This window comes from Xyrauchen texanus, chromosome 43 (genome assembly GCF_025860055.1).
Source record: "Xyrauchen texanus isolate HMW12.3.18 chromosome 43, RBS_HiC_50CHRs, whole genome shotgun sequence".
NCBI lineage: Eukaryota > Metazoa > Chordata > Actinopteri > Cypriniformes > Catostomidae > Xyrauchen > Xyrauchen texanus.
Window position 1 is genome coordinate 13463436 of NC_068318.1, and position 15018 is coordinate 13478453.

Sequence of the window (15018 nt, forward strand, 5' to 3'; positions counted from 1 at the left end):
AAAATTTTAATCGAATTAAGTACAGGGTGTCCCGATTAAATAATCGTGATTAATCAAATATACAACTATTTGTTGAGAAAGCCCCTCATATAACAATAATTCAATATATAATAATGAAATAATTATACATAGTTATCTTTAAAGAGCAACATGCAGGTTGGACACCCCTATATAGCATAGTGTATGTTGATGATAAAACAACTAGATTTTCTGAACTGGAGTAATATATATTTAGCCATTAACGATATTTTGAGATAAATTGTGATAAAATAACTTCCGCGTCTATAAAGCACTAACTGGAAGTGACGATGGGCTGAGGAGTCTGGTCAAGTTCAAGCTCAGGTTACAATGGATGCTGAATGAAGAAACAGAGTTCTCCGGTGTGGACGAACATGCCTATGATGGCCCACAGGCCTATAATTATGAGCAAATTAAGAGTTAAAATAATTAAAAGTAAGACTTACTCTGCTAAGTCCTCGTTTTCGTTGCACAGAATGTCTGCTAACGTTAGCACTTTGTCCTCCAGTCCAGCCCGCGCCAAAATCCGGTGTACACTTTGACGGTGGACTTGATTCCATCGAGTGCACCGAGGGAACAGCATCAGTAATCAGCCTCACGTGGTCCTTACTCCGAAATCCCATCCGAGACTCCAACAAATCTCCAGGTCGATAATTCTCCGAGTGAAATGTGCGCCACAAACGACCAAGTGTGTGGTAACAGACGCGGCAGTGAAGTCTGCTCTCTTCACCTGCACAAAACGCACTCAAGACCGAAAAGCCTTGTTTTTTCTAGAAGGAAAATGATGGACACGATGTCCTGACAGGCTGGAATTCGTGCAACCAGCACAAACACAATAATTTACCATTATGGCTTCTCTAAAACTCGATCTAAAACTTTCTGTCTCTCACTACTGCTCTAACTACATCAACACCCACAATGAGAGCTGACCGCGAGCTCTTGTTTGCCTCGCCCTACGTCATATGACGCGTTGATAGCGGGAAAGGCGTATTCCAGAGCCTAGCACATTTTCATCAAAATCTCTAAAAGACCTCTGCAGACAATATAAAGTATTAATTCAGTTATAAATTCAACCTGCATGTTGCTCTTTAAATATTAAAAAATGATATATTAAAATGCATTACATTCTTGTGGCAGAAGAGTTAATCATTGATAATGACCATATTATTGATCATAATCCAATCATTTGCATACAGTTCACAGAAATCCATTTCACAAGTGAATTTGTCAATCAGTTGGAGATTTATTATGAGGGCTTGTTTAAGGACCCGTCAATGTACACCTGCGTCAGACTTTTTTGTTTTTTTTTAAACAAGCCAGGGGTATACATAGTACACAATACAACAGATATATTTTACAATAATGCTAAGACATTATATTCATTACATAGTGCAATGGTTTTCAATGCTTTGGTGTTGTTGGAGGTACAAAGAGTATTTAAATAATATTTCAAGTCTTTACAAAAAAGTGCAAATAGGGGCTTTATAGACATAAATTTACACTTATGTAAAAAACGTAATCAGAAAATATGACCTTAAGTTATCAAAACTGTGAAAACCAAATAAAACGTCTTTATAAAGCAAAGAAAAACTAGTTAAAATAGAGGTACGTACAAACAAACAAAATTTTCTCCAACATACTACAGCGTGGACACATTCCCAAAAAAGGTGAGGGGCAGATTCATCTACAGCATTACAGAAGGCGAAAAGTGGATTATTTCAGGGAGCATGTTTCTTAAATAAAGATTGACTGGGTAAAAACAGTGTAACAGTTTAAAGGACACCTCCTTAACCCTGTAGGTAATTAAATATTTGTGAGGAAAAGACCATACGACCTGCGTCAGACATGCTTGTGTCGCATCTCGGGTGTGTTACGTCATAAAAATAAAATGTTTAGGTCACTGTGTCACGTTAAATATAGTTAAATACACAATCTTTAAACACGTCTTGAGATCCCTTAGTTCGCATTTGCGCTCCTTCAAGTGTTTTGAACGCAAGAAAATAACGCATGTTTATGTTGTGTGTCCGCTGAATGGTTGTTAATGTTTTGTTCACTGAACAACACTGTGTGTTGCTCACACAGCTGAAATTTCACTTACTGCCCTCTGGAGTAAACAGGTGGTACGACAAGCTTGCGTTCCACAGGAAATTCTCAGTAAAGCATTGTGATTAATTGCGTTAAATCGACAGCCCTAATATATTATATATATATATATATGTTAATTGTTTTGTCATGATAGTCAACCAAATGTTATAACTAATGTTAACGAATGTAACCTTATTGTAAAGTGTTACTAAGAAAGTCTATGTGCAAGCTACATTTGGTACCATATGCACACTGAATTATGAATGCCTTCAGCTATGTAATACAGCCTACAACATGACAGCTACATTCATTGACAGACTTGATTTGACCAGGGCAGTCGGGCAGGGGTTTGTATTGGCATTTCTGCTTACTGTTCTGCAGGTTTGCCTCCAAGTCACCTTTATTATGACTGTGGACGACCTGAGGGCGGGAGTGAGCAATCACTGTGATATTTATCAGGGACGCGGTTTAGGAGCTGCTCTAGAGATTGTACTGCAGCAGCGGGCGCAGATTTCCTCTCACTCAAAGCCCACAGATGTAGCTACACTTCAGACTCAGTCTATTTAGGTTCTGCTCACTTCTGGTTGTTGGATGGTCGATAAGCAGAGCATGAAATAAACATACCTGCTTCAATTATGAGAGCCAGAACAACTTTTGCTCTTATCTGTCGACAGTTTTAGAGACTTGGTGCGCGAATTTAAGAATTTTCCGATTAACCGACGGGTGAATCATGTTGTTAAATGCTGGTGGATGTATACTGGTTTGCCATTTCGTTGGATTAAACTGGGGTCTCAGCAAGTAACACGTTTTCTGTTGTTTTGCGACATGGAGTTAAATGTTAAGCGAAAATGATTTTAGTTTGGCTTTAACACTGCTCGGACTAAAGGTAAAAGTTAGTCACCCTGGGTGCCGTGGAGTGAATCCTGAGAGATTGAAACTGTGCAGTATCCGTCCGCAGGGATCAAACGAGAGCAGAATCAAAAGAGCGCGGCTGATATGGGTGAGTTACTCAGCATCCTTGAATAAAGTTGATCGATTACTATTGAGCCTATTCTTCAAAATTGGGATACATAGCGTATTTACCTATTTTTTTATTTATTTTTTATAAAATCGAAACATTTCACTTGTACATTTGTATATGATGAAACGTAATAACATAAATGTACTCCCCCACCCCCAGATCTGTACATTTTAAAAACGAGTAGTAAACCTATACATTCTTTAGACACGAAAGAAATCACGAAGGTGTTTGTATCGTAGCCAAATCCAATTTCCTCACGTTTCCTCAAGGGAATGTTGGCGTCTCTCTCAATTATTGGATGACGTTTCTGTTGTTTGTATTTTCGGTGCACTTCTTATAGCTAATGTGGCATCCAATTGTTATAAAGCCGAAAAACAATAGCTTGAGCCCACCACCTTTCTCAACGCAAAGAAAAATGCCCAGAATTGGTTGTATAGTTCAGTAGAGCGTCCAGTCGCCGAGGCAGATTTGCGTTTGCTGAATGTTACCGCAGAGGAAGATCTGTGTCTTCGTGCCAGACTTTAAAGGTATAGTTCACGAAAAAAATGAAAATTCTCTCATCATTTACTCATTTAATCACATCATTTAATGCCATCCCAGATAAGAATGGCTTTCTTTCTTCGGCAGAACACAAATGGAGATTTTTAGAAGAATATTTCAGCTATGTTGGTTCATTCAATGCAAGTAAACGGTGGCCAGAACTTTTACGTTTTTAAAAAGCATATAAAGACAGCATAAAAGTAACCTGTATGACTCCATTGGTTAAATCAGTCCCTGCGTCTCAATTGTCATACTTGGAGTATCTACTTTTTTTTTGTTATGGAAAAGTGCACACTTTTCAGTGTTTAGCGAATGTGCAAGTGTTGAGACATATTTGCACGTCATAAAATTGCGTCTTCAAACCACAGACCCCTTGGTCGCATAGTCATGTGCATAGTGCAAACACAACGACCTGTCTGACATCCTGTTATAGTTGTCATGACACACATTCCTCATTTCATTTTTACTATTGTTCATTCGTTATTCAATTTAATTTACGCTACCCCACATGTGGCGTTGAAGATTGCGGGTCTTTCTTGCAGAGCTCCGTTTATGATTTACAGTTCATATGATGCATGTAGTATTCAATGCAAGCCAAATTAATATACTGCACTATCATTATTGCCGATAAATGTGTGAAGTTCACAATATTTTGCAGATTTCTGTTCCTACTGTGTGAACACAATTTATTTTCACATCATTGAACCATTAAACTTACGTGGTGTATAAGATGTGAAAACATCAAGAACTAATGAAGCGCCATCGTGACCTCCATGTTTGTAGTTTATCATGTTTCACAGTTGTAGTTCTGAAGTGAATGGTTCAAACTCCTCTTCCGTTGAGTAAGGGATTATGGGAAATATTAGCTGAAAAAGCATGCATGGATCCACACTTTGCAAATCTACCGGAAATAGTAGACCATCCGGGCTACTTTGGAACCCTTTTCTAAACCTACTACAATTTGAGACTATACTGACTATTAATTCTTATCTCATATACTATTTAGGGTGTAGAGTGAGCACACTGAGATGCAGGGCATGTCTTCAGAAGCGGTATGATAGGTGTGGGTAAGAAACAGGTCAGCAAACCCTTTTTTATACCATAAATCTCCACCCTTAGCCAGCCCTAACCAGTAGGTGGCGACATGCACAAAGAATGCAAATCATCAAAAGACAAATCAAGAGGAATGTGGTAGTGAAAGTGAAAATGGAGATTTATAGGGAAAGATTACTTATATATTGATCTGTTTATCACCAACATATTGCTTCTGTTAATGATTACTTTTATGCTGCCATTATTTGCTTTTGGACCTTCAAAGTTCTGTCCACCACTCACTTGCATCAAATGGAACAACAGAGCTGAGATATTCTTCTAAAAATCTTCAGTTATGTTCTGCAGAAAGAAGACACACGTCTAGGTAAATGAGTAAATGATGAGAGAATTTTCATTTTTGGTTGAATTATCCCTTTAATTTTCCTTTATAAAGACTCCAACTCCATGGCTTATGTTTAATGATTTAAACTGTTATGTTGTTCATATTTGTTCCTGAATTGCTCAGTTCTCAAATTTTTTCAGAATAATTTTCTTGCATGTGTCTTCCGTGCGTGCCAGTGTTTTTGATGTTGTTGTTGTTGTTGTGCAAGTATATTCCTCCAGCACACTCGCGTTAGGGTTATGGTTAGCGCCATGAAGCCAAGTGCTTCATTGGGGGTGCCCAACCCAGCACCCCCCCTAGGTCTGGCCCTGGCATAATTTGAGATGCATAGCTATGCTTTATGTTTTATACGTACACGTTGCAGGGCTCCAGGCAAAAAAGTACTCAGGAACCATTGGCTCCTAAACTGAAACATTAAGGAGCCAAATGGCTGTTTTTAGTAGCCAAATCACAGATTTCCCCATTATTTACCATGATCAATGGAAAAATGGAAATTCTTCACTACAACACCCCGTGTTCAAGCCAAATCTACACCCTTGGCATTAGACCTGGTTCCTTTAAGATCTGGAATTATTAGTTTGGCTTAACTGTACAGAAGGTTTCAAGACCAAGCCCAACTGGATATTTCACTCAGTTCTGACAGCATACACGTTTACTCTTTCAATGCAATTTACTAAACTAAGTGAAACTGTGTAACAGTAAAATTGCTTGCTCAAAGTAAGTTAGCCTTGCAACATTGGAAATCCAAGCATACAGTTGCACTATACTTGCAATGTGTCTTTTGTTAATATTGAATGAGGAAAGGTGATTTGTCTCTGCATGCTTGTGTTTACAGTATGAGCAGCTTCTTCTTTTTTATTATTCATAAGGTCCAGACTCTTCTCTAAAGGGAGGTTTTCGAAGATAGTTGATTTATTTTCAAAGCAGTCACCACTCAGCGTTTACCATTCTTAATCATTCACAGGGTAAATGCAATTCAAATTGACTAGGACTTAGTCCTTACTGCAACACATCTACTTTGTTCATTGCAGTGGATTAAGTTAATTTTACCATCTATATTTTGCCATAAATACTGCTTTTAGTATAAATCACTCTGTGTCCTGCACTACACATTTGTGAAATGGTTACAGCACTCTTCAATCTCAGAATGAATGAGTGTAGGATAATATGCTTTAAGTGTGTAGGAGGTCCTTCATTTCATTATCACAGCTTCAGATTAACCAGGTAAATTATGTTCTCTAGGTGTGGCATTGCACAAATTAAATTCCAGAGTCAAGAGCTTTGTAACATCACTGTTACATACTAGTTCCATTCTGCTGGGTGACCTATGTTTGTTTAACCACCCTAAAATGTAATTAATCCTAAAACTGTTTAAGACATTGGCACATATATAAGAGCAACAGCTGACATTGTTATTGAAGAGCCACTGTGTGCTCAAAATTCTGCAGGAAAAAAAGTTGTGGGTATTGAATATGAAGCACAATTGAGTTTAAGTGGTTCAGCTGAAAGGGTAGGATGGACTTTTTAGTCTTTAAAGACCCCACAGAATGCATTTATGAGTGCCATTTTCATATTTCCTTTGACATATTTTCTATTGAAACTGATCATTTGGGTGGGACATATTGAAGGGACATCTCTTGTACAGATTTGATTGAAATAAAAACAATGTAGTGCAAAATTTGCCATAAATATTTTTGGTCCACTTTCAGAAAGGAGAAAGACTACAAGTTTTAAAGGTGCATATCTGCTAAAATTGAAACATTTCGGAGTTCACTAGCAAATAGTGTAGATGACCTCAAAATAAACACACATGGACTTAAAGCCAAAAAATGTTAATGTTGATTCATTTGGGTTTTAAATAGCTTTGTTTATTGGAACTGGCACCAAATCATGGCCAAGAGGGGTTAAGTTTGCAGAGGCAAACAACTCTGCAAACTATGGAATACAAAATGGAAAATGTATCAGTCAAGTGTATCACTGTCATACTTATAATTTCAAGATAATGTGTAGGTTTGTAGAGAATATTACCATTATTCGAAATGTAGGCGTGTAAAATGCATTAGGACATTTCTGTTCCTGTGGCTTATGCTCATCAGCTATATTGGCCTCAGCTAAGTTATATTTCATACTATATTTATACTCATGGTTTCTCAACTTAAGTTTAGAGTGATTGGAAATTTAATACGTATATTTAGCAGTTCTTTCATCATTTTCTCAATCTGTCATATGGCTGAACTGAGCATTAAAATTTGTGTTGACTTGACAACTGTGCCGACAGTGGGATGTCAGTTATGTTTTTTTGGGGGTTTAGTATCTAAGTAAATACATTTATATTAATAGACATACACGTGGGTTAAAACCATATGAGTTCCTTTCAAGCATTTCCGCTCCAACGGTTTGTGTTTTTCCAGGTTATGCCATTATCCTGGTACTTTGGGTAATAGCTTTAGCTTCAGCACACCATAACACTGTAGCATTTAAATGAAATATCAGCTTGTCACGGTGCCAAGGAATACGGCAGCTGACTTTGCTTTAAGTGCCAGCATCTTCCTAGCATTTTGAAAGGGGGCTGCCACAGTCATACAGTGTTTTAAATGAGTGGCTTTTAAATTAACTAACCTTGGATGAGCTATGGCACATGGGCCATCAATGTATTTTAGTTAGCAGAGTAAAAAAGTTGTTTCTGCATCGATTTTCATCTGCAGTATTACTCACAGGTGGCAGACTTGCCACCATAGCCTGCCACAGATCTCTGATTCATTATATTGCACTGAGTTGCTACTTTTGGTATAGTCAGGGGGAATTCACTAAAAAATTAATAGCATGGTTTATTTGCACACACTGTCTGCATTGTTTTTGTGCCCGATTCACAAAGAAAGAACTGTCCAAACACAGACAAAAATATTGTGTTTAATGCAACATGCATGCCACAGATTAGTTCTGATTGCTAGGTTGTGGAGAATGTAACAGACTACCACGATCTTGCAGACTTTACTGGGACTGTATAGCATCACTTCTCCACTGTGATCCAGACACTTGAATCACTCTTTAATATGCTGAAATTGTGAATATCTACACCACGTTTCTGAATATGTGCCTAGTTATAATGGTCTTCTCCATCATTTGATACAGAAAATGTACACAAACATATATTTTTTTAAAATAAAATCTGTTTACCACTTGAATTCTGTAGGCTGTATTGGCACGATGTTACTTGTGGCAGGCAAATGGTGCTGACTTTAGTAAATAAAGTGCAACCCATAAGTAGTGTTTGTGCTGAAAGAAAGACAATGAATTTATTTGAAAGCACCACTGTTCTGTTTTGGCACATTTAGAGGCACACAAGTATCAATGGCGCCTGTTAAATGTGCCAGATATTTGCACTTGCTGACTGTGCTGGTTTAGCTTCAGATTCATTAAAAAAGTTATACAGATAATGGAATGGTGCAAACATGCAATTTCCATGTTGTGAATAAGTTCAGTTCTTTGGGCAGTGGAGGAGTCCATAGACAACGAAGCAGTTCAGGCAAGTCTTTTTTATTTTCTGCCTACAGCGTCTTATGTGTTGGCTGCTATCCCAAACATTCAATTCACATAGTTTCTTCACAACACTCAATAACACAAACTTAATACACTCAGTACACACCGACACATGCTTTCGTGTTGCTCTCTCTCTCCAAACTGACGCTCTGGTGTGCCTTGTCAGGTCTCCCTCCACCATCACTATAACAAGAGACAGGTTTTAGAGATGATTACAACCCAGGTGACAAGCCTCACTGCTCTCTCTCTCCCGCAGACAGACACATGACCGCACCCCCATCCTCATACACGTGAAGTCCCTAGTCTTGCGGCTCAATTCTGATAGCAGAGTTGGCTCAATTCTGATAGCGGAGTATGCAGCAGACTACCACGATCTGGCTCTCTCTGCCGATGCTGTACTCCATCGCTCCATACATTTAGGGGGAATGAAACCACACACTTTCGCACTTTTGTTTTTCACAGTATTTTCACTCTTCCAGGTTTTGGAACACAGAAGTAAATGGTTGCATTGTACACTTTGATAGCGTTGAATGGAAGACCATGGCAAATATAAGTTTTTCATATTCATTTGCTCCAACATCTAAAGAAAAATGCAACACTTACGTTTCCACAATGTTCCAAATGAAGAAAAAAAAAATAGAGAGGGCTAGAATATGAGAAGATGACAAATTTACAGTCGTGCCCTCAGCAGCTGTATTGGAAACCTCATTGCATCTGTGGTAACTTGTTTAAAAAACACTAAATAATACAAAATTGCATATATATATATATATATATATATATATACATACATACACACACACACAGAGTTAACAGTTTTCCAGTAGTTTGCTCTCAACAGAGTACAACATCTGTTTTGATCCTGTTTGTGCTCTGTTGCGATGAACTGCATGTTCCTTGATGCACTGCTTTGCACTGCGATCAGTGTTAAAGAGTACGGTTTTGAATTGTCTTGAGATATTGAATGTAGATTGATGATAAGTTTTCTTCTGAGAAGAAGTTCATCTGGGGTCTGATGAGTGGTTCCATGGGGTTTTGCTCTATAATTTCTCAGGAAACTATAAAAGGCACTGTAAATGGTACATACATATGTAGTCATGACTGTTTTCTTGAGTGTTCTCATGAAACGTTCTACTTCCTCTTTAGACCTCGGCCAGTATGGATTTTTCAATCTGTGTTTAAAACCGAGATCCAAACTCAAGTCTGCAAAGGTGCAACTGTTGAATGGTGGTCCATTGTAAGTTTTGACAGTGCATAAAATGCCAAATGGCTTGGGACTTATAGCATTGGCTGCTGTTGATCTCCACTTCTGGATATCTAGAATAATCTTCAACAACTACCAGTAAATAATCGGCAGAGGGAAACAGACCGATCTCTACAGAGACTTTTTGCCACGGATCTTTTGGTAATATGGACATCTTGAAGGGTTCTGTGTGAGTTTTAGGTGTGGCTGCTAGACAAGGAATGCAATTTTGTACAGCCTTTTCCACTTGTTTGTCGATACCGGCGAACCGTACTTTCTCCAGCTGCTTGGTCTTTAAAATGCCCATGTGTCCTACATGTGCAAGAAAGATACGTTTTTGATACAAGGATGATGGAAGGACAAGTCTATTTCATCTGAGGACAATGTTCTGATATGCATTAACTGTGAGTTCATGTCTAAGGTGGTGAAATGCTTTCAGCTTTGTGCGATCAGAATCTGTTATGTTTGTTGGTACATGCATCCAGGCTTTTCCATGTAACTCTTTTATAATTGTTTGGAAAATGGAATCCTTTTTGGTTTCTTCTGTTACTTCTCCCAATGTCATTGCCTTGGGGACTGTGTTGTCAGTGATGAAATTGACATAGTGTTCAGCATTTTGCAAAGACTTGTCAGCGTTGTACTCTTTGAGAGGATGCCCCAACATATAATCTGCTGGGTTAACTTTTCCAGCTTTATATTGCACTATGAACATCTACTGTTGGAGTCTCAGTCTCCAGCTTTCAAGTCTGGCAGGTGGTGATGAGGTGGGGTTGTTGAAGATGAGCACCAATGGTTTGTGATCTCTGACAACCGTGAAGTGAGAGCCATACAGATATTGATGGAAATGTTCACATGCACAGATTATTGCCAGAGCTTCTCTTTCTGTTGCAATTAGCGCATATTTCATGACGTTATCAAATGAATTGTTGGAGCTTGGCTGACTTAATATGGCACCATGACCAATTTGACTGGTGTCGACCAGTAGTTTTTTTTTTTTTCTTCGGGTCAAAGTATGCCATCATATCATTATGAATCAGTTGTGATTTGAGCTTGTATAGCGCTGAGTGTTTTTTTTGGCCCCAACACCAGGTATAGTCTTTTTGGGTGAGTTCACGCAGTGGCTGAGGTTGTGGTATAATCTGGTATGGAACAGGAGCAGTATGTCATCATTCCTAACAAGCTGCACACTTCAGAAATATTTTGTGGAGCAGGAAGGTTTTTGATGGCTATTATTTTCTTTAGATCTGCTGAAATGATTTGTCTGAAAACACATAGCCAAAAAAATCTAGTTCTGTCTTCCTGTACTGACATTTGTCTCCATTGAGAGTGAGGTTTTTCTTCCTAAGCCTTTTGAACACAGTTTGCAGGCTGGCATTGTGTTCATCACATATTTTCTCATACTCTATGACGTCATCACTCATGTTTCTCATGTTTGGAATGCCATGAAGAACCTTTTGATGCTGAATTAATGTTAAAATTCAGGTGAGTACATCTCCAAAGGCCGGCATGAGTTGTGAATGTTGTGATGTACCTTGAATCTGGAAGTTCAAGTTGATGATATCCAGCGTTTAGGTCTGGTAAATAGCACGGTACTGTTAAGGTCATGAATCAAATTGTCCACGGTAGGGTTGACATGGCATTCTTGCTGGATAGTACAATTTGGCATGCATATGCAAATCATTTTTTAATAATTGTAAAGATTTTTGGGTTTAGATCCTTTATTGTCATTGTCACCAGTACAACAAAATTTAAAGTGCTCACCAGTCAGTACATCATTCATAAATTCATAAAATAAAAAATAAATAAAAATATTGTAGTTCGCTATTAGACCCATACTTAGGTGCAAGAACTATTGGTGAGTCCCAGGGTGTCGGACCACTGACCTTCTTGATGATGCCTTGTTGTTAGAGACTGCTGCGTCTTTGTTTTCATGGAGACGTGGCTCAGTGACAGAGTTCCGGATACCGCCATTCAGCTAGACTGACTCTCCTCATTTCCTGCTGATAGAAAGGCAGCTCTGTGCTGTAAGACTCGCGGTGGTGGCTTGTGTGTTTACATCAACACGGAATGGTCCAAGAATTCTATGCTAGTCTCTAGCTACTGCTCATCGTTGGTGGAGCTTGTGACTTAGATAAAGACCTTTTTATTTACCAGGGGATTTCACCACTGTCATTATAACTGGAGTTTACATTCCCCCAGTTCTAATGCCTAGGAAGTGCTCGTGAACTCTATGGGGCTAATAGCGAAATGCAGAACGCTCTCCCTGATGGACTGTTTATTGTTGCCGGAGATTTCAACCATGCAAATCTCAAGACAGTGCTCCCTAAATTCCATCAGTATGTGGACTTTGTAACGAGAGGGGCAAACACGCTAGATCTTGTTTACACAAACATCCCAGGTTACACTAGCAACCCCTGTTATGCTAATCCCATCATACAGACCGCTCGTCAGATGTGTAGGAGCCAGTAGGAGCCATCTCTGCTCTTCAGGACTGTTTTGAGTGTACTGACTGGCACATGTTCAGGGAGGCTGCAACATATGGCGACTCTACCAGCTTGGAGGAATACACAGATCAGTGATCAGCTTGGAGGAATACAGATCAGTGATCAGCTACATCAGCAAGTGCATTGATGATGTCACTTTCTCCAAGACTATCACCACACGCTCCAACCAAAAGCAGTGGATGACTGCGGAGGTGCATGTGCTACTGAGGACCTTCAGAGCAGGTGATAAGGTGGTGCTAAGAACAGAAAGGGCCAAACTGTCCTGGGCCATCAGAGAGGCAAAGCGTGCACACGCCCAGAGAATCCACAGTCACTTCCAGGTCAGCGGCGATATGCGGCATATGTGGCAGGGCATCTAGGCTATCACCAACTACAAGACAACATCAGTTGCCTGTGACAAAGATGCCTCCCTTCCAGATGCGCTGAATAACTTCTACTCTCGGTTTGAGGTGCAGAAAGATGTGATGGCGAGGAAGACACCTCTTCTCCCAATGACCAGGTGCTCTGTCTTACCACGGCTAATGTGAGAAAACTCTACGTAGAGTCAACCCAAGACAACATTCCTGGCAGTGTGCTCAGAGGATGTGCAGACCAGCTGGCAGATGTTCTTACCGACATCTTCAACATCTCTCTGAGCAGCACCATTGTTCTAACGTGCTTTAAGGCCACCACCATCGTCCCCATGCCGAAGAAGTCTTCAGTGTCCTGCCTTAACGACTACCATCCCGTCGCACTCACACCCATCATTAAGACCCATCTGCCCCCCTCACTAGACCCACTGCAGTTTGCATATCGTATTGTAGCATTCAACACAATCATTCCTCAGCACCTGATTGGAAAGCTTAACCTGCTGGGCCTGGACACCTCCCTCTGCAACTGGATCCTAGACTTCCTGACAGGGAGACCTCAGTCAGTCCGGATTGGGAACAGCATCTCCACCACCACCACCACACGCAATGCACAGCTTGAACCACATTATCAAGTTCGCCGATGACACGACCGTGGTGGGTCTCATCAGCAAGAACGACGAGTCAGCATACAGAGAGGAGGTGCAGCGACTAATGGACTGGTGTAGAGCCAACAACCTGTCTCTGAATGTAGACAAAACAAAAGAGATAGTTGTTGATTATAGGAGAGCACAGAGTGACTGCTCTCCGCTGAAAATTGACTGCTCCTCTGTGGAGATTGTCAAGAGCACCAAAGTCCTTAGTGTTCACCTGGTGGAGAACCTCACCTGGTCCCTCAACACCAGCTCTATTACCAAGAAAGCCCAGCAGCATCTCTACTTTCTTCGAAGTCTGAGAAAAGCACATCTCCTTCCTCACTACATTTTATAGAGGGACTATTGAGAGCATCCTGAGCAGCTGCATCACTACCTGGTTTGGGACTTGCACCGTTTCAGATTACAAAGCCCTGCAGAGGTTAGTGAGGACAGCTGAAAAGATCATAGGGGTCTCTCTTCCCTCCATCAAAGGCATTTACACAAAACGCTGCATCCGCAAAGCAACCAGCAACCACTAGATATGTCATGTTTATACTGTTGATTGACCCCACACACCCCTCACACAAACTCTTCACCCTCCTGCCATCTGGCAAGAGGTACCAAAGCATTCAGGCCCTCACGGCCAGACTGTGTAACAGCTTCTTCCCCAAAGCCATCAGACTCCTCAATACTCAGAGTCTGAACTGACACACACACCTGTACACCATCCAACTTTTGCACATGTCCAGAGTTGCACTTTAATTCATTGTCACTTTATACCTGTCTGCTACCTCAATAACTGCTATGTCCATAGAACACTATTTCATAGTATGTTTACATTTGGCATTTTTAGAAAGTGTCATCTTTTTGCACTGATCAGAATACAAATGTGTACTGGTCGGCACTACACTGTCTCTCACTGTATCTTACTATGCCTATTGTCCTGTTCCTTTAGTAATTATTGTACTGTCCCATACTTTTTGCACATGTTTGCACATGCACTTTGTGTAGAAATGTTATTTAGTCTGTGTAGTCTCATGTGGTTCTGTGTTTGTCCTATGTTGTTTTATGTAGCACCATGGTCCTGGAGTAATGTTGTCTCATTTCGCTGTGTATTGTACTAACTGTATATGGTTGAACGACAGTAAAAAACACTGACTTTTTGACTTTTTGTTCTAGCCTAGTGAGTTCTTGCTCAACTTTTTTTTCTGAAGTGGAATTGAATTCTTCTGTGTGGTTGCACTGCTGGCTTTACAGACTCATCAGTGTATAATTTTGCTTGAAAGTCCTTTAATTTGCCAATGCCCTGAAAGAGGTCTTTGTTGTAACTAAGCAGAGAACCAGAATGACCGTTGATCACATAGAATGTGGCTGTGCTCTTTCCTTTGGTGGAACTTACTTCTGCTTGGAATTCTACTTTCGGCAGGAGTGGTATGGGTGATCCATATGCAATTATAATTTTTTTTGGAATCAATGATGATTTAAATTGGTATGCCCGCAATTTTAATTTGAGAATGTAGCTGAGGTGCATGTTGAACTGTGTGTATCACATATACATAGTCTTCGTCTGAGATAGTCTGTGTATTTGGCTGTGTCGAGTTTTGCATCGTCAAATTGTTACATTTTTGTTTTGTTGGTTGGTATTTGTGT

General features: G+C 39.9%; 1 protein-coding gene across 2 annotated transcripts in view; it reads left to right on the forward strand.

Moving 5' to 3' along the window:
* The first annotated feature begins 2887 nt into the window (after positions 1-2887).
* LOC127635839 (leucine-rich repeat transmembrane neuronal protein 4-like) overlaps positions 2888-15018 on the forward strand; it is a 57544-nt gene continuing 45413 nt past the window's right edge. For both annotated transcript variants that reach the window (XM_052116083.1, XM_052116084.1), the window contains exon 1: positions 2888-3103. In XM_052116083.1, coding sequence (XP_051972043.1) covers positions 3100-3103 — 4 coding nt within the window. In that variant the 5' untranslated portion in view covers positions 2888-3099. The remainder of the gene's footprint in view (positions 3104-15018) is intronic.